The sequence below is a fragment of the Kwoniella botswanensis genome, chromosome 2 (assembly GCF_036426115.1).
Source record: "Kwoniella botswanensis chromosome 2, complete sequence".
Classification (NCBI taxonomy): Eukaryota; Fungi; Basidiomycota; class Tremellomycetes; order Tremellales; family Cryptococcaceae; genus Kwoniella; species Kwoniella botswanensis.
The window spans coordinates 2,475,582-2,501,770 of record NC_088600.1 but is presented as its reverse complement, the minus strand read 5'-3'; the positions used below and the strand labels follow the sequence as shown (position 1 = coordinate 2,501,770).

The following is a 26,189-nucleotide window of genomic DNA, read 5'->3' as shown; positions in this document are numbered from 1 at the left end:
TTCTGGCATTTCAGCAGTGTCGATGAATATCGCGTTCAAGCTAGACGAATATTACTGCAAATTTGTCATGCAGGTGATCGACAATGAGTGGTACCTCAGGTCTGAGGCGAAGATGATTGAGGTCATGATCGCTGCGAGCTCGCTCGTATGAAACAGACCGCGTTGCATAGGAAGGCAGGATCATTGAGGAGGCGCGACTTAGCGACTTGACCCATTCTAATATACCTTTCAATATCCTGATCCTGTCAAGAACAAGTGGCAAGTAAAGAGATTTGATAGGACATGCACAAGTAAACCAGTAATGCTGTGACAAGGTGGTCAATGCAAAAGTCGTCAGCGCACATCGTCATGATCGGTTGTCGTCGGTTCTTGTCGGATCTGTGGCCTCGACAAGCGACTGTTTTCAGCACACGATCCGATGGGTGCCGCTGAAAACACCTTTCATGGTCCACTTGATATCTGTATCATCTATACCATTACCCGATATACATATCGATCATGCCTGCTCAGCGATCGACTCCTTCGGGAAGCTCTACTCCGAAGAAAACAGTTCATGTCAGGACATACCAAGCATGCGAATCCTGTCGGGCGGCCAAGTTGAGATGCGATTTAGGAAGTCCTGACGCACCTCGTGATCCGCCATGTCGTCGTTGTCTACGAACAGGACGTCAATGTAACTTCACCAAGTCATATCAGAGGAAAACGACCGCTATGAGCAATGCATCTGGGGCGAATGGACCTTCAACTTCAGCAGAGACCTCTCAGAGTGCCAACGTTCCATTTCAATATCGCCCTTCAGCCGGTATACCATCGCAGTCTTTTGCCTCGGATGAACATGGAGACTTCAGATTCGTCAGGGCAGAAACACTAGAAAACCCTGCGGACGCTCTGAGAATATTGTGTGCGGCTGCTGAAGAAGAAGATGTGGTACTTGGGGAGGCGCCTCGACCCACTATAGAGTACAATGTTGGAACAGGATTATGGAACCAATGGGTACCGGTCAGAGATGGACTGATGACTGCAGACGAAGCGACTGCTCTTTTGGCTTAGTGAGTTGCTTGTCCACTGCTATTCCTACCATCTAGTCATGACTGAATGGCGCACTCTAGCTTCGATACCCACATCAACAAGATGCTCCCTCTGGTCCCTCTGCAGCTATTCCAACCCGACAACTTTCCTATCCTACTACAAGAATCGCTCCTACTCGCCGCTATGGTCTGTACCGCTTCCAGGTACATGGATATGGGTGAATCATTTGACCCTTTTGAGCCTCGCCGCTCAAGGATAGTGCAAAATAAGATATCAGGCTGGATAAGAGAAAGAATCGGGTATATAGCGATGGGAGAGTGAGTCGGTCTCAGCTTTATCTTGAAAGTCAAAAAGGAGATTGTCGCTCAGACATCACACTTAGGACTACATCACGCACCATTGGTACAGTGGAAGCGCTTCTCATCCTCAGTGAATGGCCACCTCGTGCCATGTTGTTATCGGATAGCAATGTTACTTCGGAACCCAACTCTCATCGTCGACCAGCCAATCCTTGCAAGGTTTACGATGACTTGTCATGGACGATGATTGGATTGGTAGGTTGTGAACATGGCCTTGGATCTGTCAGTACTCTTGACGTGCTTGATTATAGGCAACTCGTATAGCCCAGGAGTTAGGCCTGCATGATGAGAAGGCATACCCATCAGAAGCGCAATCAGAGTGGTCAGTACACCGGCGGCATAGGACTTGGATATGTGAGTAAGGATATCTGTGGGGAAAAGGACACATCACGATGGCTAAAGAGACTATTGAAAGTCTGCCAGGCAGCCGATCGACAGTGAGTGGTGGCTTAGCAGATTCCCGTCTGACATGGACTTAGTGCTTCGGTACGACTGGGCAGAGGATCGTTGATTCAAGGTATGCGTCTTTCTCCATTTGTATAACCATCCAACTGACTTTGCGCTTATATCTCCTCAAAGCCAGTGAGTCGGATGCCTGCGGCCATTGATGATGGGGCTGACGGACCTCGAAGAGATGCCCACTGGCTGGTGGGATGTTCTCGGAGAATATAGCCGTTTGTCAGGCGACGAGACCTTCCCTTTTCCCCGTGTGCAAGTGAAGTGGAAAGAGATCATGCTCGTAGCCCAATTTACACATGTAAGTGTCGATCGCAATCTGAGCCTCGAATATTTCTGATACTGTTGCAGATGATCGGCTTGATACAAGAGCAATTCTACGATTCTGCAGATATCACCTCGGAGCTCATAAGAACAGGCAAGTTCGAGAACACCTTGCACAGGTTAAAGCCCGAATTAGACATGGCATGGTATCTCAAAGCTGGTGACTTCCCTACTTACGACCTATTTGACCACGATGGCCCTGCATTCACGGAGGATGAACTGAGAGAACTGAGATGGCGTTTGGACCTGGATTATATCAGGTGAGTGCGATGATCCAGGGATGGAAACATCAATCGTTATGATCACAAGCGTGCTGACCTCTCCATGTTCAGACTCTACAGCAATGCTATAGCGATGCGGGCGGCTCAGGCTCGGGTCATGAGACGTCATAAGGTGAATAGCACGAGATACATGTGTGATGGCCGCTGATGTCATTTGGTAGACTAGAAGCCAGAACGATCGAGTGTTCCAGGCCAGTGTGATCAACTCAACCGAGGGACCCTTCATCATTGAAGCTGTGGATGCTGCTGTCTCACTTGTGAAATACGGTATCGCCTTGCATAAAAAGGGGATGTTGCGATATTGTCCTGGTCGAGTCTTTCTCAAATTGGTGAATCATTTTGCAAGTCAGATAGGAAGGTCGCTGATGCGCCAGCTCAGGTCTTTGCAAGTGTCTTCCTGATGAAAGTGAGTGTGCGAGTTCACACACAGAAGCTGGTGCTAATGAGCAATTAGGCGGTATCGTTCGGTGCTGTCGGTCAACCAGAACAAGAAACAATCAATCTGCAGTGCTCTCTCATCGAAGCCCTCTCGACGGCCAGTGTAGATGACGAGCATGTTCCGGGGTATCTCGCTGGCATGTTACGAAGAGTTTTCCCTGCTATTCCCACCGGTCCGTCGCGTACACTAGCCGAAGTCAATTCATCCAGCGATATGCTGAATATGGATTCGTCCAATATTCTCTCCCTATTTGGGTTTGGTTCCGAAACCTTCCCTAGTGCCGAACGTGACGGCCATCTAGAATCGTTGTCAGGCTTTGGGTATGATCCCAGATCAATTGTCTCTGACATAGAGGAACTTCTGGCGGCGTCAACGAACAGCCAATCGGATCCACAATTTCCCATTCTATAATAAACCATTCAGGCTGAATGATGAGTCATCTGAGTGAATCGCGACTCCATATGTATGTCTGTATTCCCTTGCTTCTACGGTAGCTTCGAGAAGACGAAATCAGGCATCTTCATCAGGCACCGGTGAATCAGCCACACTTAGATCGTCGCAGTCGCGCGGTCTTGCCAACATTTGATTTTCCTGGGCATGTAGCAGAGTGAAGGTGAATGACGAGCGAGAGTACTACGTATTCTCTTGTATGTAGATATGCATGCAAAATGCATCTGGGCTCAATCTTGTCGCACTCCTTGGCGCACGTATTGTAGATCTAGGGTTGCGGCCGATTATCAGCAACTGAGTTTCCGATGTGTTTTGATAGCATGGGAAAATAGAAGTGGTTTGGCTTGGGCATGAAAGTCTGGAAGGAATGAGAAAATTTTCTCCTTCGAGATATATAAGACCAAGCAGCATAAATATCATCTTCTCGATGACTATCTCCATCGCATACACCGCATCAGGATATCCTGTATCTTCTTCACCTACACAATGAACGGCTCTTCCAAATCAGCTGGCCCAGGAGCGGTTACCTCTCTTCCTCAGGAATCTCCTCTGGCTGAAGGTCCCCCAGCAGCGGTTGAAGCGCGGGGGCTCTGGTATAAACTCCGACATCCTAGGGGTTTCTGGGAGCATCGTGAGTGGATAGTCCGACGACGTTTTTGGACCGGTTGATATCTCGTACTGAAACGATTGATTCATGATCCAGTTCATGTGACCTTGGTAAGCCAATCAGCTTGTTGATCGCCATTTCGATTAACCAATTGCCGGTACACCCCTTAGTTAGGAGAGTTTGCTGGCACCTTCCTCTTCCTATTCTTCGCATATGCGGGGGTCATGGTAGGCAAAAGCTCTTTGGGAGGAACTCCATCTACAACCAGTGAATTCCTAGTGTTCCTGCTGTTCGGAGCCACCAGCTTCGGTGCAAGTTTGGCAATCAATGTCTGGATCTTCTTCCGAGTCTCCGGTGGTCTTTTCAATCCCGCAGTGAGTCAGTCCATGGCGCGGGATAAGTGATGAGAGACTGACCGGAATCCAGGTCACTGCCGCTTTCATGCTGTGCGGTTTGACCCATCCTATCAGGTGAATTCAACGCTCAGAAAGGAAGAACGATGCTAATCCAAATCCTCAGAGGAGTATTCATCATCATTACGCAACTTATAGCTGGCATATGTGCCGCCGCTGTGGTAGATGCACTCACACCTGGACCGCTCAGTGTGGATAACGCTCTTGGACGTGAGTGCGGCCCCAAAGGATAAAAAAGCTGACAAGCCGCAGCGAACGTATCTGTATCTCAAGGATTGTTCATGGAGATGTTCCTCACGGCGGAGCTGATCCTCGCAATCTTCATGGTAGGTTGCCATCAGAACGGTGAGATGTGCGACACACTGATTCGTGGCATAATAGCTCGCGGTGGAGAAACATCGAGGCACATTCCTTGCCCCACTTGGGATTGGCATCGCGCTATTTATGGGCCATATGGTAGGCATATATTACACTGGGGCTGGTCTTAATCCTGCTCGATCGCTTGGACCAGCAGTTGTCGAGAAGACTTTCCCAGGCTATCACTGGATTTACTGTGAGTACGCCAAGCATACTGTATCTTCCCGGCTTCTCAACCACTGACGATTAATCAGGGATTGGACCTTTTCTCGGGTCACTCCTGGCTTCATTCTTCTACAAGACACTCAGAGTCTTCGAATACTATACTGCCAATGAAGGTCAAGACGACGATGGACGTAGCCAAAAGCTTGCGTGAAAATCTGTGCTTGACCCGAAGACGAGGTGCACCCGTAGGGATGAAAGCCATGAACTTCATCCAAGCTAGATGCAAATGATATATAAGGAAATAGGAGGAAGAGAGAGCATGAGGTATTTGGATGATAGGGAGATAATTATAAACAATAAAATACTATAATGATATATATATATGGTTTTCATAAAATCTATAATGTTCTTGCAGCTCGAGTCATCAAAGTACTCCTCTATGCCGTGGTTTTTTCGGTCACATGCGATTTCTGTCGAGAAACAGTTCTCATCCCATCTTCGGTGGTAGGTTTCTCCTTCCCGGTGTTTTTAGGCTACGTATACATCATCATGTCAGCCAGATCCTCATACTTTCATCAAATATTACACTTACCACTCGCACAAGCCAGTAGAAACCGATAGCAGCGATAATATTGACGATGATGTACACCCACATCAAGCCGAAATCTCTCCATCTGATTGAAGAGATCAGCGACTGATATAAGTTTTACGACTGACGAACTCACCGGTTCCCATAATCGATATTGAACGCTGTTAGGAAAGTATTTGTTTCGGATATTGTACAGAATTGACAATTGCTACTTGCGTTCTCATCAAGGAGGTACCCTCCGACAGCACGAATGTATTCGGCAAGATATGCGGAACAGGTTTGACCAGATGGTGGATCGAATTTGAGATACTCGATATCGGAGCATTGCACCTTTGTATTGGCGACAGCCACACTGAGCAAACCTTCGACCAGATAGGTAAATGGTGAGACTCGATACATGAACTTCCAGAAACCGGGTAGAGAGTTGTACACGACCAAGACACTGCATCAATCGGTTAGCAATGAATGATGTGTAAACGGTGGACCTGACTGACCCGTTAAAGATCAAACATAAGGAGAACATCAACTGAGCTATGTTACCTGCTGTCTCGGCCAACTCCATACCGGCGACAATTGCGGTAGCAAAGGTAGAGGTGAACAGGAAGAACACCTGTAGGTACAGCCACATGAGAGCAGCTCGAACATTCACAGTATCGGTCGGAATGGCATTTCGATAATATCCAATTGGGTAAAACCAACAGAGGAAGAACAGGGTACCGACGAGCACTGAGTTAAACTGTTAGCTGGAGGATATTATAGGACAAATTGCATAAGACTCACTTGACCAGGGAACCTCGACGACGATATTACTCAAGATGAATACTTTCCAGCTGTATGTCTTGGATGGTCTCTCTCTAGATTCGTACAGACTTCGTTGAACTACAAAGTTTGGCATGATCTGTTGTACAAGCTGACCGAAAATAAGGAAGGACTGCACAGACAATGTGGTCAGCGACGGCGTCAGATCAAATTGACAAGTGACTCACCATGAACGCTGAGAACAGCTGACTTTGGAGACCAAGTTGAGAGGTGTCTGCTTTGAAGAACGAGAAACCGATAAACAGAGCCTATGAAGAGCTGTTAGCTGAATCACATGATGCACGAAGAAAGCGGTTACTCACCGAAGAGACAGCCAAGAAGAACTTGGAGTAAATGTAAGAAGGAGTCCGCCAGTATTGTTCGAAGACTCGCTTGAGAACCACCATGAACTGTACGCCGAATGGAGCAGCAAACTCCGAATATGCCGCTTTGTCCAGCTTGGTGTCCTTGGATCGATTTTTGGAAGCACCTTCAGTCTTCAGTAGTTCGAGCTCTTCCCGAACTCGTACACGCTCGGGACTATCTAACCATGTCTGATGCCAGTCCACTGCAGTATGGCTTCCGGGAGCTGCACCTATAGCCGCCAACATCCATTCTGCCGGGTTCTCGCCAGGAGGGCATTGAGGTGCACCATTCCTGGTAAAGTAGTCGATGAGGATGTGAGACCCTTTACCTACTTCTCCGAAATATACAGTCTTACCTCCCTTGGCTAGGAAAAGGAGTCGATCGAAGTTCTCGAACAGGATGGCTGAAGGTTGGTGGATGGTACACAAAATAGCTTGACCGTTTTCCGTGAGTTTTCGTAAGAGCTGAAGGATATTCCAAGAAGTCTGAGAGTCTAAACCGGAGGTGGGTTCGTCAAGGAAAAGAAGCAGTTCTGGCTTTGCCACGAGTTCAACACCGATAGTCAAACGTTTTCTTTGCTCGACGTTAAGACCTAGTGAGAAGGGGTAGGGATAAGCTAAGAGGACAACAGCTGGATTGATCCCAGACTTACCTTCACCAGGTACACCGACAACTGCATTTGCATAACCATCCATTTCCAAGAGTTTGAGCACTTCCTCGACATATTCATACTTCTCCTTCTTGGTAACATGTTTAGGTTGTCGAAGTAACGCACTAAATCGCAAGGCCTCTCGAACAGTACTGGTTTGTAAATGTAGATCTTGTTGCTGTACGTAACCCGTCTTTCGCTGGAACGAAACATCTCTCTGACGACCATCAACCAGCATCTCACCAGTGACGACACCCATCGTGACTCGAGTAGCTAATACATCGAGAAGAGTTGTTTTACCAGCACCAGATACACCCTACAGCTTGTTGTCAGCCAGGTGTTTCGAGGGGCAATCGACGACTTACCATAAGAGCCGTAAGGGTACCAGGTTTGACCCAACCATCAACATGATCCAAGATACGTCTAGTCTCCTTCTTGATCTTGATATCATACACGACATCTTTCCAGGAGAAGATACTGGTTTGTCTTTGGATAATCGCTACATCACCTCCGCCCGAGGAGGTTTTGGCATCTGAAGCTTTGACTTTTTCATCTGATCCATTAGATTCAGCATCGCCTTGTTTGGACGAACGAAGCTCTTTAGGGATTTGACCTTTGGGGTAAACCAAGATTTCTCCTTTCGATTGTTTCTCGGTGATGACCTCCGTAGCTCCAATGTACGTAGCGAAGAAGAAGAACATGAACGCCAAAAGGATCCCAAAATTTCTCCACTTGTGAGCGTGGAAGTACTCATAGGACAGAGCGAGGTACGTATCACCACTAACAACGCTGGACCCAGCAGTGGCTCCGACAGTACTGCAGACTCGGTTGGTGGCTCCGACATTGGCATAAGCAGGAAGCAATGGCGACGGTACGAATGTAGAACAGGAGAATTCTCGACCGTGGAATTCGTTGATCATGAGCGATTCGAAAGCGTAGGCAATTGGGTCGATGTAGTTGATCCATCTCGACCAACCTCGCATGTATGTCACAGGAATGGCGAAACCGGTGTAGACGACAAGACCGATCATGATGATACTGGCTGGTGTCATGGCGCTGACAAACTGTCGGGAAACGGAACCGATGGTCCGGAAGATCATGGACATGGTAAGAGTTGAGAAGAAGTTAATCAAGAGGTAAAAGAAGAAAGAGCCTAGAATTGGGTCAATAGGTGAGCAACGTAAACCTTAATGGAAAACTCACCAGGATCACGACGCAGATTTGTCATGAAATACAGCACCAAGTTGAAGAATATACAGTTCAAGACTTTGTAAGGCATGTCGACAAGCATGGAAGCGAAGGCTTCAGCAGATGGATGATAGCTAGAGTAATGGGATCAGTCGCTGGTTCTACTGCCGAGCTTAAGACTTACAAAGCGTAACGAGCGTGTTTCTCTACGATGGGACGTTGAGCATACAAGGTGAGGATCTGTCCATCCGATTAGCGACCTTCCTTGCTTAAGGGGCTGAGAAGAAAGGCACTCACTTCCAAGGCAGCACCGAAAGCGTTCAACAAGACAGCAAAGAACAGTAGAGACCCCCGTTGGTAGAAACTCTCCGTGGTGTCCTCTGCATAGATTGTTTAGCGAGGGTCAAGCCGGTCACTGAGATTACTCACTAAGATTGAAGAAGACCGAACTGATAATAAGACCCATAACAAAGTTACCGAATAATTGTGTCAAAGTCAAACTTGGATCGGCACGCAATCGCCAGAATCCTCTAGCGACGCAGAGCTTGATCTGTTGACCGTATGAGAGAGTGTAAGGCGAGGAAGGACGGCTGAAGTATCCGACTCAGTACAGCTCACTGAGGTAGATTTCAACGCTGACTCACGTTCTCTTCGATTGCTGAGCTCTTCTCGAGGCCAAGAATTCTTCATACCTTTCACCTCCTGTAGGATGTCTTTCATTGAAAGCAGCGATATCCGCTCGTAATTGCTGGTATTCTTCACTAGCTTTCCATCTTTGTACAAACTCTTTAGGAGTCTTGGGTACCTTGTCTTCGTAACCGGGTTTGGCTTGACGTTCCGAAGGACTGGTCAAACTAGTCAAGAAATCGGGAGTGGTCTGCTGTTCTGGGCAATTGAATCCCATCCTCTCGAAGAAAGCTCGAGCTTCACCAGCTTTTCCAAAGTAGATCTGTTCTCCCTCGTACAAGACGGAGACCTTGTCGAAAAGGTCGTAGGCAGATTGAGGGGACTGATAGATGGCTACGACAGCACTCGTACCTAGGTACTCTGATTGTAGTCGCAGGGTTTTACAGAACTCTATGGCGTTGGCACTGTCGAGACCTCGAGTAGAGTTGTCCCAGCACTGTAAAGGCGCACCTGAGAGTGCCGCTTCAGAGATGGTGACACGCTTACGTCTGATGCAGGAGGAGGAAAAGGCAAGGGTAAGGGAAGGGAAGAGAAAGAGGTAGACGAAAGTATATCAGCTACTACTCAGAGGTCACCCGTCAAATCGAAAGTCTTACACTCACTCTCCTCCCGATACACCTCGAATGAAATCATTCCCCACTCTAGTGTTGACCGTATGGGTTATACCAAAGACAGACATGATAACATCTCTGAAGTGTGTTGCGAATTCTATTCTGCTCAATCCTCCAGGTGGGTTTCTGGGTGCTCGCGCTTCTGCTGCGAATCTAGAGGAGGATTGTCAGTACAGGAAATGTAGACACCAGTTTGATTGACTAACTGAAGTGTCTCTCCCACAGTCATGTTGGGGAAGTGCACATCTACTTCGGCAGTGTAGATAGCTTCACCTCTGAATCGACCATGCATTTGCTTGGGAGTAAGACCTGGCATTGAGTCAGCTTGTATGTGCACGCAGAATGAAGGTGTCTAACTCACCTCGGTAGTTGATATCTGCTTCTTCATTGAGGAATATACCATTTGTCTCTCCAGCTATAGTCTTCAGCAACGTAGTACATCCACTACAAGGGATATGAGCGACGCCATTTTGACGAGAAAGATCTACCCCGACTCACCTTCCTGGAGGACCCAACACTACCAACATCTCCCCGCTTTCCAAAACACCATCCATATCATTCAGGATGTGCACTTTACGCTTTCTATTACTGATGAGGTCGCGTGCGGAACTGACGAGGGATAAGGGGATGTTGCTGACGGTCTTTTGGTAATCTGCAAAGACGGTCAGCGAGGCCATGTCATTGGAAGATTAGTAGGACCCACCTGCATCTGAACCGAAACCGTGAACGCTCATCCCACTGTAGGATATACCGGCAGTTCTTCTCGGTGCTGATTCCAGACTGACCCTGCTCATCTGCTTGACCCATTTTCGAGCATCGAAATTGTCAGAGAAAGGATCGAGATCGCTATCGGGTTGGTAGTTGAAGATGTCGTTGCCTGCTCCTGCTCCGGAGATGGAAGCACGGGACATTTGACGAGCGAGCCCAGTGACCTGTTGGTGACGCTCATGAGCTGTCACTGGATGAGATTGCCCATCATCAGCGTAGGATTGACGGTGATTCCCATCGTTGGTTTGTTTTCTAGACATGGTTCGCGCCAGCTCAGGTTGTTCTTTGGCTCTATCGACGAAGTTGTAATCGCCTATGCCGATTGACATGATGGGCAGAGCGTGTGGGGCGGGTTATCTGAGATCGATTATAGGGATTTGAGTAGAACCAAACGCATACGAATAAGATACATGTGGGACTAAGAGATATGAATCGGGCTCAAGGCCATCGGTCTATGTAGGTATGGATGTATGGATGTATGGATGTATGCTTGGCAAGAGCAGTGACATCGTTCGATGATTTCAGCATCAAACACCGTTAATGCATGGTTGTTTGTTGACTTTCGTTGTTTTCTTTCCATATTCGGGGCCCGGTGCAGGTGTTGGTCTGAGACGGAGATGAGACTCAGGGACAGAGGGCTCACAAACACCACGGCCACCGAAATTTCTAGCCTATACATTACCCATCCGCACCCGCACCCGCAGGCAACCCAAACAGATCTGGTAGATTTCGTAATTTTGCAGCTGCTACATACATGGCCAAAGGGTGCGACTGGCCGTCGGTGCACAGAGGAAGAGGACGCTGATCTGAAAAGTTGCACCAAGCCATGACTAAGCGTTGGCCGGATGCTGCCAAGTACGACTCGGATGTCGTATCTAAAGCCATGCAGTTAGATATACTGCTGATAGACGCGTAACTTCATGTCGAGCATTATCATCTATCGAGGTAGGGAGTGACCTCATCACGACGATGACCGACGGCAGTAAGGTTGTTATCAGTAGTTAAACCTACGGTCCATTTCCGTCGCTACATGCGCGTGACCCCTCTTATCTCCTGGTGTTAGTTCAATTGAGACTCCCTTGAAGGTGGTATCGACAGCGGTGAGACTGCAGTGTCTGGAAGTTCATAATATCATAGCCGAATTGCTTGCATGGAGCGAGCATTGATCAAGAGCTATGGCGACACCATCAACACGGTAACCAGCGGTCTATGACGTATACTAAACTCACCTACTACTGCTGCTCTCAGGTCGCTCTGCCGAAGACGTCCCAGCAGATCTCAGTAAGTTTTCAAAGGATTGTCGGTTCACTTACATATCCATCAAGCGATCTCGAATCGCTAGCCGTAGGACGCCTGATGCACAAGATTTGACACCAATCCTCGCAGCGGAATCAAAAGAGCGTTCACTCTTGGTAGGTACTCACTTCTATGACCAGCTTCGACACACAGACTGCAGTTCGGCCGTTCATGTTCGCGCATCTTCGTTGAGGACTCTGCTGGCATGTATAGGGACAAACTTAGGTGTCATCCACCTTCCTTTCCTTGGCGGTGTAGCTCAGACATGCTCTCATCTCAGATCGTTCCAGTCAGCATGCTTGATGAGTATAGAAAGATGATCTTCTTCACAACAAGTGGGGGGGGGACTTCACTTCGTCCTCCCCTTCGGGGCTCTCGCCATCGTTTACTTCTCATCCGACCACGGCAATGTTGGGTATGCATATCATCGCGTATCATCGGACGTACGGATCTCTAATCCGACCATACTCTGGAGCCTCCTCATGTCACCACAACGCATAGACGTGCTATTCGAAAACACGGGGTGCCGCAAACTGCATGATACCACAATTTCAGGAACAGCACGATATTGAACGAGCACCCCTCAGATCTTAGTGGGGCACAAATTCGAAAACTTAAAAAGGAGTCTTGCAAGAGGTCGGTATGAAGTAGGAGAAGAAATTTCGAAAATCATTGCTAAATTATTGAGCGATGTGGTAATCGTTTCGCAGGATCTGACTTAACAAGCATTATAACATCATACTCTGTACATGATCACCTGATCGGATCTGAAAAATCTAGGTGTCCAACATTGGGAGCAGACTCATGAAGGAAGATTTCCCGAGGTCCCATCCATCCACCTGTTCCACTCGTGTCTGGGTCTGCTTCCCTGACTTTTGCCGGACGCAGGTGAGTAAAAGATAATTTCGAATCTGTCCAAGCGAGATCAAAATTATCGACATCGTGTTAAGCGAACTTTTACCAAACTCGTACTGGTAATTTCTCGACTTCCAATTCATTTCCCCATAATTTAGTCCTCACCCGTGGTCATATGCATGCTGACGCATCCATACGTCCTAGCTCTAGGTGTCTCATATGGTCCCACCAGATTTAGGGTATGCTTACAACAGTCTCTCTTTCCGACCGATCCGAAAATGTGTCGTCCAAAGAGCGGCCGTACATTATGGATTATGGAGTACCAACCAAATTTTCTGGCGAGAAAAATCCAATCCAGTCCAACACAATAAATACTTGACGTGCAGCTGAGGTAGACTTACAGTACCAGCTCATTCAGTATTGGGGTCATCGAAAATACAATTCCTGACTTGTGATTGATCTTCTCATCCTTCTTCTCTTCTTCCATCTTACTTGTGATTTACATCATTTCTGTGTCTGAAAATGTCTAACGAAATCACTCAAGTTTACCCCAAACCTGTTCAAGCCAAAGATCTCGTCGACGCTGAGGTAGCTCAAGGTGGATTTGGATACGATGAATATCCACCTTCCGGGAAAGACGTCGCGAATATCCCAGCGGACTCTTACGATGTTGATCCCTTCAGTGCTCAGCGGGAGGAGAACGCAGAGGATTACGTAGATTTCAGATCGATGGGTTGGGTCCAAGCTGGTTTGGTAGCTACTGCCGAGGTGAGTAAAGCTTCCCACCATTTCCAGACCGTTTGTTGCGTTTGTTGGGTTCATGAGGATCAGTCAGCTGAAGGATCCTTTTCGCGTTCAGAACATCGCTTTGGGTGCTCTTTCATACCCTTCCATCTTCTTACGACTCGGTATGGTAGGAGGTCTCATCGCCAACATCGGTCTGGGTGTTCTCGCCTATATCACAGCTTGGATCATGATTGATTTCAAGATGAATCACATGGGTGTTATGCATTTCGCGGATGCCGGTGGTTTGCTGTTCGGTAAATGGGGTAGAAGAATCCTAGGTGCTGGTATGGTAGCTAAAGTGGGTCTATTCCCATCACAAACCGCAATATCGACGGTTTGGCTGATATTGATTTGATGTCTTTTCCCCTTCGCGAACAGAGTATCGGTCTTGGTGGATCCCACGTCTTAGCTGGTAAACAAGCTCTCAACACCCTCAGTACCAACGCGATCTGTAGTGTTTGGTTTGCGCTGATCATCATGATCGTCAGCGTTCTTGTGAGTATCATCTCTCGGATGTGCATTTCCCGTCCTGTGATGATTTGAGACTGATGATGATCACAGATGTCAACCAATCGAGAATTTGGTAAACTCGCTCCTCTTTCTTGGTTATCTGTCTCTTGTATCTTGATCGCTTGTATGATCACCATCGTTGCTACTGGTGTAAGTGGTGTCCCTCTGCACAAGTCATTTTTGGATCCATCTAATCTTCTCTTCAATAGGTTCAAAGCCCAAGTGTCCTCGAGAAGAACGGTGTACCTATCCAGTGGCATGCTGCTCCTACCAACCCTGATTTGATGGATGTCATCGGTGCTCTCACCAATATCGTGTTCGCTTACGGTGGTAACATGGGTGTATTCAGTTGGTGTTCTGAGGTGAGCCCGAGATCAACTATCATTCTGACCAAATACCACTGCAAACTCGACTGACCCTAGTTTTGCATCAGATGCGAAACCCTAATGATTTCAAGAAATCTTTCCTCATCACTCAAGCTGGTGGTATTGTTGTGTATTGTATTGTCGGTGCTACCATTTATGCTTTCGGTGGTCAAGTGAGTAGTGTAATCATCAATCTCTAATAATATCCCAGCAACATTTTGACTGATCTTATTTGAACTTGTGCAGTACGTCACCTCACCAGCATTCACGATGACCACCAAACCCGTCCGAATCACCGCCTACGCATTCGCCCTCGTTACAATCCTCATATCAGGTATCGTAGGTCTCAACGTCGGTGCCAAGTACCTCTACGTCAACACATTCCGAAAATCAAGATTGCTCACTTCCAAGGGACTTCGAGCGAGACTCGCTTGGGTGGCTATCATCCTCGTTATGTGGATCGCCGCTTTCGTATTGGCCGAATTGATCCCATTCTTCAACCAACTTTTGACAATCGTCTCTTCGTTGTTCAGCGTATGGTTCTCATATGGTTTATGCGGTGTCATTTGGTTCTACAACAAACATCCTTATTTCGCTAAAGATGGTGAAGTGAGGGAAATGAGAGGGTTCTGGAGTTGGTTCTTCATGGGTTGTGCGATTCTTTCTGTAAGTTCACATATTCGATCTTGATGTTAGATAATTTTGGGGTTGAAGCTGATCCTATCCCTTTTATGTTCAGATCATCCTCAGTATCGCTATCACCCCTCTGGGTCTTTACAGCGCTATCGAAGGTATCAAAGAAGGCGTGAGTGGTTTTACTTGAATACTACTCAATAATAACAAGACAAAGCTAAGTCATCGAATTGATGATATTATAGTACTCTGCTGGTACTTTCACCCACCCTTTCTCATGCTCATAAGGCAGTCAAGATAATTCACGAGTGGGATGCCTCAGAGCGAAGATATCGTACTAGGAACGAGGGAATGTCAACTATCAGGTATTTTTTGTCAGGATCATCCCCGGGAGGAACGTATATCAGTAAGAAAGCAGTGGGGTCGTTGCCTGCCTGAGCCTTGTATAAACGTATAATTCTGGTTTATCAACGGACAAAGAAACAACAAATGACCATCGAAGGTGTGAGCATAGTATCAAATATCATTTTCATAATCAAACTCAACCAAGCATTCATTGTCAAATTCAATAATCCAATGTATAAGTTGGAATCATCAATATTCATATCAATATCACTATAGAGCATAATGCATTTTCATATCGTTTACCGGCTGCATCTTTTGGAAAAGTCTTGAACCCTCGAGTCTTTCGCCCAGATCAGTCCAAGTTTACAGAGTGCATCAGAATCGTACCCATATATCAAGTATGATGCTATGTTATTCCATCAAGTTGTGATGTATTTCATATGGTTATTTGTATATTCATATACTCTATATGCAACGCCTCGCCAATCCAATGGGAAAATCTATACACATCTATCTGATAATTTTATTTAACACTTTATGTATCTATATTACACGTATTTGATTTAATTTGTAGTAAGCAAGCATATATGTACGTATGTATGTGAGTTGATTTAATCTATATACAATCTATTGTCCGATGCGATCTCGTATATCTCGTTGTGAAGTTGTTATGTTCTTTGTTCCCCTCCTGCCTTGAGTCACGATATATCTCATTGTTGATGTTCAGGTTTATCCCCTTTACCCCAGATCATCTCGGCAGCGTCGATCTCTTCGGGTGTCTTTCGTCGAGCGAAGACGTGAAAATGGGATAATCCAGGGACAGATTGGATTCGCTGTGAAAGAGCAAAGCGTCAACAATGTGATATATGATAATCGACTGGTCATATCGTGTTACTTAGAGGCAGATGTGGATTATATGATGGAATGATGAAGAGCGTATGAACTTACAGGAGGATTAACGAACCACAAGCACTCCCAGCCTCTCACATCCCATAGACCCTCTACCATCTTCTGAACTTCCTGACCACCTTTTGAAGTATATTGTTTACCTGCCCAGTCCCTCATTTCCTTCCCGCCAAACATGAGATCTACAGCCAACCAATTGTCCGATTGATAATCGCTCAATTGCGTTGCTCCCCATCCAAAAGGGTGAGGCGGTGTCGTACCATTGGTTACAGGTTTCGTAGGTTTCTCAGCTGGGGTCAATGGTATCACACCGGTGAATCCGCCTAGACCTTCCTCTTCGATCTTGGTCCATAAGGCTGGGTCGTCATCGACGAGTGATTTGTGGGCGATGGGGAGCTATGAAAGACAGAGGTGTCAGCTCTCTGAGGACGAAGGAAAGTAACTTTTCAATGTGGACAGATCATATATATGAAGAGGATGACTCACTTTTGACCAGACACACAAATGTCTAACGCCGTAGGGTACATTGTATGGCCAATCGTTGGTCAATACGGCATATTTACTCCCATCAAAGCCCTTTTCAGCATCATACGTCAGGTAGTCATGTGGGATGGAAGATGAGATTCCATTCGAATCATACGTAGGCTCAGCAGCTGAGTGAGGGAATGGGAGTCGGCCTTGTTTCAAATAGTTCTCTATTACATGAATGTATAACGTCAGCTCAGATACTTGAAGGGATCATACATCGGGAAATCAGGCAGTGGGTCTTGTTTGAAGCTATATTGATTGGAATGGACAGTGATATGACTCACCTGTAGATCCGTATTTCTCCCTGATACCGTTCATCCACCTGTTATATCTCACTTGCATCTCCTTGTTCCTCATGAGCTTTTCCAGTTGACCATTCACTGCCAACGAGCACGGCAAATCAGCAGAGCGATTGAGCTATCATGAACAAAAGATGGTGATACTGTACTCACCGATGACCTCTTTCAGTTCGCCCCAAGTGTACATCCTAGGATACGCGTCTAACTCATCTTGAGTGGGTAAACCAGCTATCTCTGCTGAAGCTTCGTGGATCTTGGGACCAGGGTATCGGGTATCGTCGAGGTAAGTCGCTTGTGACATTTTGGCTGGGTGGCGGCGACGGGTGATAAGGATGAGTGAGGTAGTCGAAGAAGAAGAAGGAGAAGAAGAACAAGTGAGTGTGTTGTGTGAATCATCCGTAGGAACGATAGAACGATGGAATACAGACAAATATCAATCCACACAGACATCTCTACTCGTACGCCATTCATCAATGGGATCGATAACACGTCATCATAAAGGGTCTTACCCCGCCCATTCAATGCAATCGCAACTGTCGGCGTTAAGGGCTCTGCTAGAATGGATAGTACTATCACCGATGTTACCTCTCTGCCCCCCATGCTGTGCCACATCTACCTCGAGCGGTCTCGCGCTGTCGGAGTTATGTGAATTACCGATACTATGCTGGTTTGTAGTTTTTTCGTATGCATGGTTGTGACTGATGGACTGTTGGCTGTCGGGTTCAGGTTCAGGAAGCCATCGATTCGAGGTATTCAAGATACATAGCACAACATACACCCTCTTCTACCTTCCTCATCCATCAAAGACAATACGTGAGTGCTCATTACCTTCCAACTATCAGACGGACAGCAGTAACGCTGACATTACATCGCTGTAGATCTTCAAAATGGTACGTTTCGTTCATGTCGATTGGTTGTGTAGGCAGTCGAAGAGGGATTAGAAGAATATCTGTTAGGAAAGATGGAGGATAAAACGACTTGGAGGAGGGATACCGTGGGGGGGTGCTCTGAGGGAATGGACGTGATCAGAATTGAGCAGAATATCAGGAAGCGACCTAGTACGATGTGTCATGATGGAGAAGGGATTGAGGATTAGACGGAGTTGGGATCGTGAAAGCGGCTATAGGTCAAAAGACTGATATAGAATTCATACCAATAGGCCGACAAAACCGCCGCCGTCAACCCTATGAAGGAGCTCAAGATTGACAAATTGGTCATCAGTGGGTTATCCTGTTTGACATGTGTGTCGATGGAATAAAGATTGCTGATGATACGATAATGATTGTTACCCTTTCTTCCTTTCCGACAATTTTCTTTATCACTGTTACATCATTGCGATCTCTGTCCTTTCCCATCCTCTTCTCTCGACCAATAGACATCTCCGTCGGTGAATCAGGTGATAGATTGACCCGAGCCGCCAAGGTGTTGGAACAACTTACCGGTCAAACACCCGTCACCTCAAAGGCCAGATACACCATCCGATCTTTCCAAATCCGAAGAAACGAAAAGATCGCCGTGCACGTCACCATCCGAGGTCCTAAAGCCGAGGAAGTCTTGGAGAGAGCTTTGAAGGTTAAGGAGTACGAGTTGAGAAAGAGGTGGGTTCGGTGTTTCTACATAGCCGTAGCGAAGGAAGGGCATGTTAGGGGATTTGGTCATTAACAAGACTGGGAAGAATATGATTTACGTTGTTTAAGTGGAACGAGAGGGACTGGATGGATAGATGTTGAAGGACGATTGAAGGATATGTGCTGATACTGTCTCGACTCCATAGGAACTTCTCTGAAACCGGAAACTTCGGTTTCGGTATCGAAGAACACATTGATTTGGGTATCAAGTACGACCCAGGAATTGGTATCTTCGGTATGGACTTGTGAGTTGTGGTTTTGTTCTTCCACGTCCATCGTTTTGGGAAGTGTTTATCCTCTAACATCCGTCTCGCTGACAACCCTCTCTCTCAAAGCTTCGTTGTCATGGGTAGACCAGGTATGAGAGTTGCTCGACGAAAGCACGCTGTCGGCAAGGTCGGTGCTTCCCACCGAGTCAGACCTGAACAGTGAGTCACGCCTTATTCGTTCTGCGTCAACCAACTATCGATGATGTATGACACCACGCTGATCATATAACTATCTTCGTTCTTATAGCACCGTCGCCTGGTTCAAGCAACGATTCGATGGTATTGTCTCACGATAAATCACTTAGTTTATCTTCTGATATTGTAAAAACTTCATTTGATCATAGGGGTTAGGTTTTTACTTGGATGAAGAGAATTGGGGATGTATTGCATTATATATGACGGTTGACACCGCCCGATACGTCCTGACCGGCGTGATTGTCTTAGATTTCGTTGGGAAATGTTGAAGAGTCTTGACGCTATCACTAACAATACGATGGGAGAGTATCCCGAGTTATACGATCATATCGTGAAACTGACGATATATGATCGCAGATCGAGACGAAGACTTACGGGATCAGCCTCACTCATATTTATCTATGCTGATCGTCAAGATAGTGATTTGACAGAGACCTTCACTTTACGTATAAACTTACTGTATGCTTTCCGGATAAAAAGAATCAACCAATAGCACAGTGAGTGCATGTGGTCTCAAAGAAAAGCCGAGACATCTCAAGCTGCAAAAAACACAAGATGTGGCGAGTTAATCTTACTACGTCTGTTGACTCTTTAAGACATAAGTGTCGCTTATCACTGTATTTGTCAAATGCTAATGCTGAACTGCGATCTTTAAAACTTCATAAAAGGGTATCGGACTGGCTTTCCACTGACCGCCATCGGCATGACGTTGTAAAAACGTCAAGGGCAAAGGTGTCACACCATTGCCTAACACATCGGAACGTGCATCAACGTTGTTGAGTAAGATAGACCTCTACAAGTGAATTGCATATCGATATTCGGGGCACAAGCATGTACTCCACCGCTGTTTAAGACAACCAAATTCATTGTTCATTGCTGATATCTACCTATGCATATGAAAGAAAGAAGCGTCCTGCCTCCGTTCGAACTCCATCGCGTCCCATGAACGTGCATGGAGCATCACGCGAAACCATGTTCTTGATTAAATGAGGATGTATATTATTGGTATAAATCTACAAACGTTGCTCCGGACGAGTCCATCTTTTTCGTACCTTGACTGACCGAAAGACATTTCTGATAATGTCGGTGAAGTTGACGCATTCCATGAGAATCATGAAATCAAGAGCATGACTGAAGCTACAGTACAAATATACTTGAAAGGCTCGAAATGCGGATACATACAAATCATGCTACACTTTGTTGGCCGAACTACTACCAAGGTTGCTATCCTAGATCGATAGTACAAGTCAGCTTGACTAACCATAAAAGCATAATCTGTCAATCCAGCCATGTACCCCCTCATCCAATTGCTCATCATCTTACCTTTGCTCGCCCTCGCGAACGCTTGGTCATCCGATAATCATACTTGTGCATTGACTAAACCCATCTATTCATGTGAGAACACGACGGCCATCGTGGACACTTGCTGTACGCCCACTGAAGGGTTGGTATTGGTAACTCAGGTAAGTCGGAATTGAGCAAGGTGTATTGGCAAGAGATGTATTGTAGCTGATAAAGAGCTGTACTGTATGGTAGTATTGGGATACTGTGAGTGACTAACCATACGATTATACTGAGCACGATCTTGCCCATTTCATTTACTGATACTGTATGCCATTTGGTATGGCCTACAGTATACAGGACTCGAGAACGAAGGTTCAGTTTTACCTAAGGGATCATGGACAATCCATGGCCTATGGCCTGATAGATGCGATGGGTCATATGGTGAGTAGGGCTTACTATCCACTGCATCAACCAGTGTTTGACTCTCTACCTCGCTTTGTTCATGGTGTTGATGATCATGATTCTGATGAATGTTCAGGCCAATACTGCGATCTCTCAAGACAATACGATCCCGTCCCTTCGCCCAATACCACGACCGGTAAACCCGATGGTACACCCGTTCCAGCTTGGCAAGGTGGTGATGTGATTACTCCCCTGTTGGAGAAATACGGTAAATATGAAATGTTGGCTTTCATGCAAAAGTTCTGGAAATCCCAAGTAAGTCGAGTGGAGTCGTATTGTAACTATCTTATGTCTGGCGGCGAAGCTAATTTGAAGGAGTAAATCTTGTGGTCCACGTAGAACTCGCCTGATTGGACATTCTGGCAACATGGTGAGCTGAGCTTCATTGTGATCGATGGTCCGCGTTATAAACTTGAGACTGATACGAGTTCTTTCGTGACTGGAGTAGAATTCAGTAAACATGCTGTAAGTCATTATTCACATATGGGTTGTCACATCTGGTCCTATATCACCTCGTAAAATAGAGCAACAGAGCATCGTCGAGAGTCGAAAGCTCAATTCATTCTGAAAAATTTTCTAGACTTGCTTCACGACCTACGATGTAGGATTCAACGGTTCTCCCGACTGTTATGGCACCTTGTACGAGAACAGTACCGAAGCTTCCATTATCGATTTCCTCGAATCGGTCGTCAAAGCCCAGATTCAATACCCAACTTATCAATGGTTGGAAGAAGCCGGGATCGTACCTTCCAACGAAACCAGTTATAAGATTGATGATATTCAAGATGTCTTGATTAATGCCTCGGGAGCTGAACCTTATGTGAGTTATTCATATGTGATGCTATCAATCAAAATTGTTGTATTGGTCAGCTACAGTAAGGTGTATTCGTCCTGACTGGTTTGGTCCTATGATGTGTGCTGTACAGCTCGGATGTACTGGACCTACTCGACAGGTCTTATATGAAGTATGGTACTATACCCATTCGTATGGACGACCTCAAGATGGCTTTTTGAAGCCTATCGACCAAACTACCCAATCCAACTGCAATGCCACCGAACCAATTTGGTACTATGAGAGGATCGAGGGTTCAGAATATTAGACAATTTACAGAAAAGGAAAACGGAATAAACAAAAGGGACTAATAGGAGATACAGAGTATGAGATGACAACTTGATACTATCTCTGGTTAGTGAAGTATATCTACAAATAAGTATAATCAGAGTAAAAGGAAATCCACAAGTTATAATCAGTTAGATCTTAGACCAATGAATTCAGTACAATTCAAATACGATGCAAATAGTCCGGTACGGTATCAGCTTATTGCGAAATTACTATCTTTGTAAGACTTCTAGGGTTGTAACCCTTGTCAATCCAGCTAAACTCTGTCCATCGAGATTGCGAATGAAAATCATGAAGTTCATTGCATAAGAGTAGGGAAAAAATGATTAATTAATAGTACAGAGAATTGATCATTATCGTGACTTTGACCCAAACCCTCTATTCGTATCCCGTATCCGTATCCGTTATATCCTATATCTGTATTTCTGATCATCAAGTCAAATCAAATATACCAAATCCAAGAATTCGCACCAAACACAGTACACTTTGATAAAATACACTCGCAGCCCGTACTTAGATATTATAAGTCTCACCAGCTTTAGCCATGACGATTACCACCCCTGCCCAAATACCAAGACCTCGGGCGGCTAGTCACCAATCCCAGCCTTTATCCGATGTTGTCAATGAGGAGGCGGTAGAGGCGATTGTCTTGTTCATAGATACAGATTTGGGTTTGGAAGGGGTAAGGGCTTTACCCAAAACACCCGTGTTATCATCAAAACCCATGATCAAACTGTTCGACGTTGACACTGATGCTGTATCATCTAGTAAGTCCGCTGATATGGGTTCGGGAAGTAATTTGGGTGAAACCTGGGAGGTTGAGATGGTAGATCTAGGTTTAATGTTCAGATCAAATCCCAGTCCGACCGTTGCAGATGGTGAAGTTGGAGAACGTCGTTGGAACGATGTAGGAGTTACGGTATTGCTTCGATCGACTGGACGGCGGTCTTTAGATCTTCGACTGGGATACGAGGAAGATGACGATGGTGGTCGAGGTTGTGAAGGGGAGGCAGTGTTAGTGCTGGTGTTCGTGTCCCAGGGAATAATGAGTTTCTGTAGGTTTGCACTATAATGCAGATGTCAGTACACATACCAGTATCAATGAAAATTGCAAAATCAACGAAGAGGATCGCGATCAGATATTCTGGGATTCGATGTTATGATCGGACGAACGGCAAGTATTTTATCGACTCACAGATCCAGCTTTGAGCTCAACTGATTCCAATCCGCTCCATCCTCTCTCTTCGGTAACTCTTCTTCCTCCATTCGTCCATTCTGAGTTACATTTCCACATGGATCCCTAATCGCTGGTTCTTGATGGGTGAGAGGAACCGTACCTCCCGCAGCAGCACCGACAGTCTTCCATAAATTGCCCAAAAACCGCTTCCCACCTTGTACGACCTCTGGCCCGAGGTATCCTTCTGTCTGACTGATCAGTCCGCTCAGAACCGCTGCGCCGGTGTTGCTCAATCCGCCCGTAGACGAGATCAACGCTGAGGCAGAAAGAGGCACGGGCTCGTCGATAGTTGCTAGTGATAGCGAAGAGGTCGATGAGGTTGAGGTCGAGGTGGAGATCATACTGACAGGTCGACGACGGTTCGACTGAGACTGAGATGGCCTAGAGGGAGGTGTGTGGTGAGTCTGATAGATGATCTGCGGTTGAGTAGGTGATAAGGCAGATCGAGAGACGATGGTCGTCCAACGCGATTTCAGTTGAGCAAGAGCATTTTCCTGTGCGAGGAGTTCTATTCCATCCACGAACCAAATGTAAGATCAGCATTGTCAAGTTCATTCAGGAAATCAAAAAGCGATGACTCACCTTGCTTCAGCTCTGCGACCCTTCTCTCCCTCTGTGCGATATGAGTGAGCAAGTCGGCGTGTCTGAGTGAACAAGCGGTAGGCGATAGTATCAGTCAGCATACTACCAGAGAAAAGCGTGGCGTTATATGGTAATGTCTCATACTCACTTCTCAGCCAATGTCTGTACACCCGTAAACCTGTGTCCCTCTCTCCTATCTATGTTCTCGAGCTCAGTCTCACTCCCATCCTCCCTCCCTCCCTGTACGTTATCATCCCTACTGAAATCCTCTTCCATACCCCATCCATCACCTCTTCCAAACGCTTTCCTCTCAGCCGTCTTGGGTGGGATGGCAGGCGAATAGCTTATACTTGCTCTCACACCCATCCGTCGGTCGGGTCTTCTCGTACTCCCACCTCCGCCAAGGGGCGTGGAAGGCTGTGAAGTCAAATTGGGCGATATGATCGGCGTAGACGTATTGGGCTTGTTGTGAGTGTGGACGTTGGTGTGGTTATCGATCAGTTCTAGAGAAGGTGGTCGAGAACATAATGATAATCTCTTCAATTTGTTCCGACTACTCTTGGACGTATCGTCTTGCTCTTGCTCCTGTGCTTCTCTTCCTACCTCTTCGATAGGCTCAGAAGAGATGATCATACTTCTCCTTCTATCTTGCTTAGTCGTCGAGCCTATCAGAGGAGATTTCCCACCTATCTGAGGGGAGGATGGACTGGAGGTTGAGGATGGAGGAATGTTAAGTGTGGATGTCGATGACATCCCTAAAGGTCTTAGGCCTTTGTTGTTACCCGAGGTCAAGGTATGTTGTTGTTGGTTGTTATGTGGTTGTAATCGTGATATGTTGGCTGGTGGAGCAGGAGCAGGAGCAGGAGCAGGAGCAGGAGCAGGAGCAGGAGCAGGAGCAGGAGCAGGTACTGAAGTGGAAGGGTGATGGCGATCTGTGCTTCTGTCCATCATCTTCTTTACACTTGCATAGTTGTGACCCTGTCCGTTTCTAGGTATGGTCTGTGTCGGTGTACTCGTATATCGGTTGTGACAATTGTTCGGTGTGCTCGGTGGGTTAGATAGTGATATGGATGTTGACGTTGACATGATGATACTATTATATGATACAGGTATACAGGTGGATGGGTACTATATGATTGGGATTGGGTCAAAGCGTTAATCTGATCTGATGAGACGTGAACATGACAGCACAAACAGTCGTAAAGAAGCGTAAACAAGCGTCAAACAGAGTATGATAGAAAGAGAGAGAGGACCAAAGGAAGAGGAGGTGGTGTTGATCGTGTGTTGGTGTATATGAAGTATACTCGGAATAAGCAGGAATGATGGTATATAATGCATGTAACATACGCGAATGATTTCTTTCTTTGTTGTTGTTGTTGTTGTTGTTATCTGTGGGGAAATCAGTCGACATTCCTGCAAGTCGTTAGTGGCACTTCCAATATAACATGTCCTGTCAGATGAGGAAGAGGCAAGACGCAAACTACGTAATTACATTGTCAAGGGTCAAATCCATGCATGCCTACCTAGACGATGGCGCATACATACAGCACAATGCAGTGGAATGATGTTCTCGAAGCTATTGATCCATCGCGTACTTTATGTATGTTAAGCATTCAAAGCACCGCCTGGTTTACCTGACTTCTTACAATGTATCGCGACTCATAACCTTCGATTGAAAAAGTCGTGGTGAGACCGACGTTCTGTGGGAACAGGCATCGCCAAAAGTCGAGCTTCAGGTGTACACTTTAACGTCAATGATCCTCTCCTGATCGACCGAAGGGATGAAAGTCCGCTTTGGCGGTTGAGAAGACAATTGATGTACTGAAATGATTATGGATATGTGTTGAATTGTGAGCAGCTCAGCATTTCCAAGATGCAGGCAGCGTACATAGCAACACAATACACGCTATCGCTAGTACAATATCGAAATTGGGTACCGTTCCAGATCAGAAGCCATGTTGCGCGCTCCGTTCAATTCCAGCACTCTTTCGATCCACACATCATGGTCTGTACTTCTACCAACATCTTGGAGATACTCGATATTCACCCCAGTCCGATCTGATCATACCGTATGTCGATGTTCATTTTCATGCGATCTCGAAAGGACATATGTGGATCCAGCGATCAGCTCAATAGAGTCGGAGGTGACTGATCAAGGTACTCCGACTGGGTCAAAACCCAGACAAGCATCAGGATCAGGACCCGAAGCAAACCTTGTGTGGTAAGATCCGTTGGAATGGTTGAGAACAATTTCTCAGGAAGAAATGGAATTGGAATTCTTGTTCATTTTGCTATGAATGATTCCCGATATGTACCATGTCCAGATACAACCATTGTATGCGGTACACGAGAC

At 46.2% G+C, this 26,189-nt stretch overlaps 8 protein-coding genes across 8 annotated transcripts; 5 read left to right on the top strand and 3 right to left on the bottom strand.

Annotated features, from left to right (window-relative positions):
• Positions 1-498: 498 nt before the first annotated feature.
• Positions 499-3,299, top strand: L199_007838 (uncharacterized protein; the record flags this gene model as incomplete). The annotated part of the gene is made up of 12 exons (XM_064893524.1): positions 499-1,049; positions 1,110-1,346; positions 1,412-1,583; positions 1,640-1,742; positions 1,804-1,825; positions 1,868-1,905; positions 2,021-2,145; positions 2,196-2,428; positions 2,501-2,561; positions 2,611-2,778; positions 2,829-2,855; positions 2,904-3,299. 12 exons carry the CDS (start codon positions 499-501, stop codon positions 3,297-3,299), a joined length of 2,133 nt encoding a protein of 710 aa, XP_064749596.1.
• Positions 3,300-3,824: 525 nt separating this feature from the next.
• Positions 3,825-5,091, top strand: L199_007837 (uncharacterized protein; the record flags this gene model as incomplete). Its single annotated transcript, XM_064893523.1, has 8 exons — positions 3,825-3,969; positions 4,042-4,055; positions 4,116-4,319; positions 4,372-4,415; positions 4,465-4,568; positions 4,611-4,684; positions 4,740-4,911; positions 4,970-5,091. The coding sequence occupies 8 exons, from the start codon at positions 3,825-3,827 to the stop codon at positions 5,089-5,091; spliced, it is 879 nt and encodes a 292-aa protein (XP_064749595.1).
• A 226-nt stretch (positions 5,092-5,317) lies between these two features.
• Positions 5,318-10,865, bottom strand: L199_007836 (uncharacterized protein; the record flags this gene model as incomplete). The annotated part of the gene is made up of 19 exons (XM_064893522.1): positions 5,318-5,413; positions 5,473-5,554; positions 5,606-5,911; positions 5,964-6,195; positions 6,250-6,400; positions 6,456-6,536; positions 6,591-7,225; positions 7,286-7,598; positions 7,648-8,435; positions 8,486-8,604; positions 8,655-8,710; positions 8,768-8,850; positions 8,900-9,060; positions 9,115-9,645; positions 9,760-9,921; positions 9,975-10,077; positions 10,130-10,212; positions 10,267-10,420; positions 10,472-10,865. The coding sequence occupies 19 exons, from the start codon at positions 10,863-10,865 to the stop codon at positions 5,318-5,320; spliced, it is 4,530 nt and encodes a 1,509-aa protein (XP_064749594.1).
• Positions 10,866-13,209: 2,344 nt separating this feature from the next.
• Positions 13,210-15,268, top strand: L199_007835 (uncharacterized protein; the record flags this gene model as incomplete). Its single annotated transcript, XM_064893521.1, has 9 exons — positions 13,210-13,455; positions 13,547-13,771; positions 13,852-13,968; positions 14,035-14,133; positions 14,193-14,345; positions 14,417-14,521; positions 14,595-15,014; positions 15,088-15,153; positions 15,227-15,268. 9 exons carry the CDS (start codon positions 13,210-13,212, stop codon positions 15,266-15,268), a joined length of 1,473 nt encoding a protein of 490 aa, XP_064749593.1.
• A 768-nt stretch (positions 15,269-16,036) lies between these two features.
• On the bottom strand, positions 16,037-17,360 carry L199_007834 (uncharacterized protein; the record flags this gene model as incomplete). The annotated part of the gene is made up of 5 exons (XM_064893520.1): positions 16,037-16,159; positions 16,275-16,628; positions 16,719-16,927; positions 17,045-17,140; positions 17,213-17,360. The coding sequence occupies 5 exons, from the start codon at positions 17,358-17,360 to the stop codon at positions 16,037-16,039; spliced, it is 930 nt and encodes a 309-aa protein (XP_064749592.1).
• An 885-nt stretch (positions 17,361-18,245) lies between these two features.
• L199_007833 (60S ribosomal protein L11) lies at positions 18,246-19,252 on the top strand (the record flags this gene model as incomplete). The annotated part of the gene is made up of 5 exons (XM_064893519.1): positions 18,246-18,279; positions 18,435-18,657; positions 18,834-18,932; positions 19,023-19,115; positions 19,204-19,252. The coding sequence occupies 5 exons, from the start codon at positions 18,246-18,248 to the stop codon at positions 19,250-19,252; spliced, it is 498 nt and encodes a 165-aa protein (XP_064749591.1).
• Positions 19,253-20,440: 1,188 nt separating this feature from the next.
• Positions 20,441-21,997, top strand: L199_007832 (uncharacterized protein; the record flags this gene model as incomplete). The annotated part of the gene is made up of 8 exons (XM_064893518.1): positions 20,441-20,614; positions 20,688-20,699; positions 20,786-20,876; positions 20,974-21,152; positions 21,237-21,267; positions 21,346-21,362; positions 21,478-21,717; positions 21,824-21,997. The coding sequence occupies 8 exons, from the start codon at positions 20,441-20,443 to the stop codon at positions 21,995-21,997; spliced, it is 918 nt and encodes a 305-aa protein (XP_064749590.1).
• Positions 21,998-22,608: 611 nt separating this feature from the next.
• Positions 22,609-24,922, bottom strand: L199_007831 (uncharacterized protein; the record flags this gene model as incomplete). The annotated part of the gene is made up of 4 exons (XM_064893517.1): positions 22,609-23,083; positions 23,213-23,762; positions 23,837-23,898; positions 23,985-24,922. The coding sequence occupies 4 exons, from the start codon at positions 24,920-24,922 to the stop codon at positions 22,609-22,611; spliced, it is 2,025 nt and encodes a 674-aa protein (XP_064749589.1).
• Positions 24,923-26,189: the final 1,267 nt, after the last annotated feature.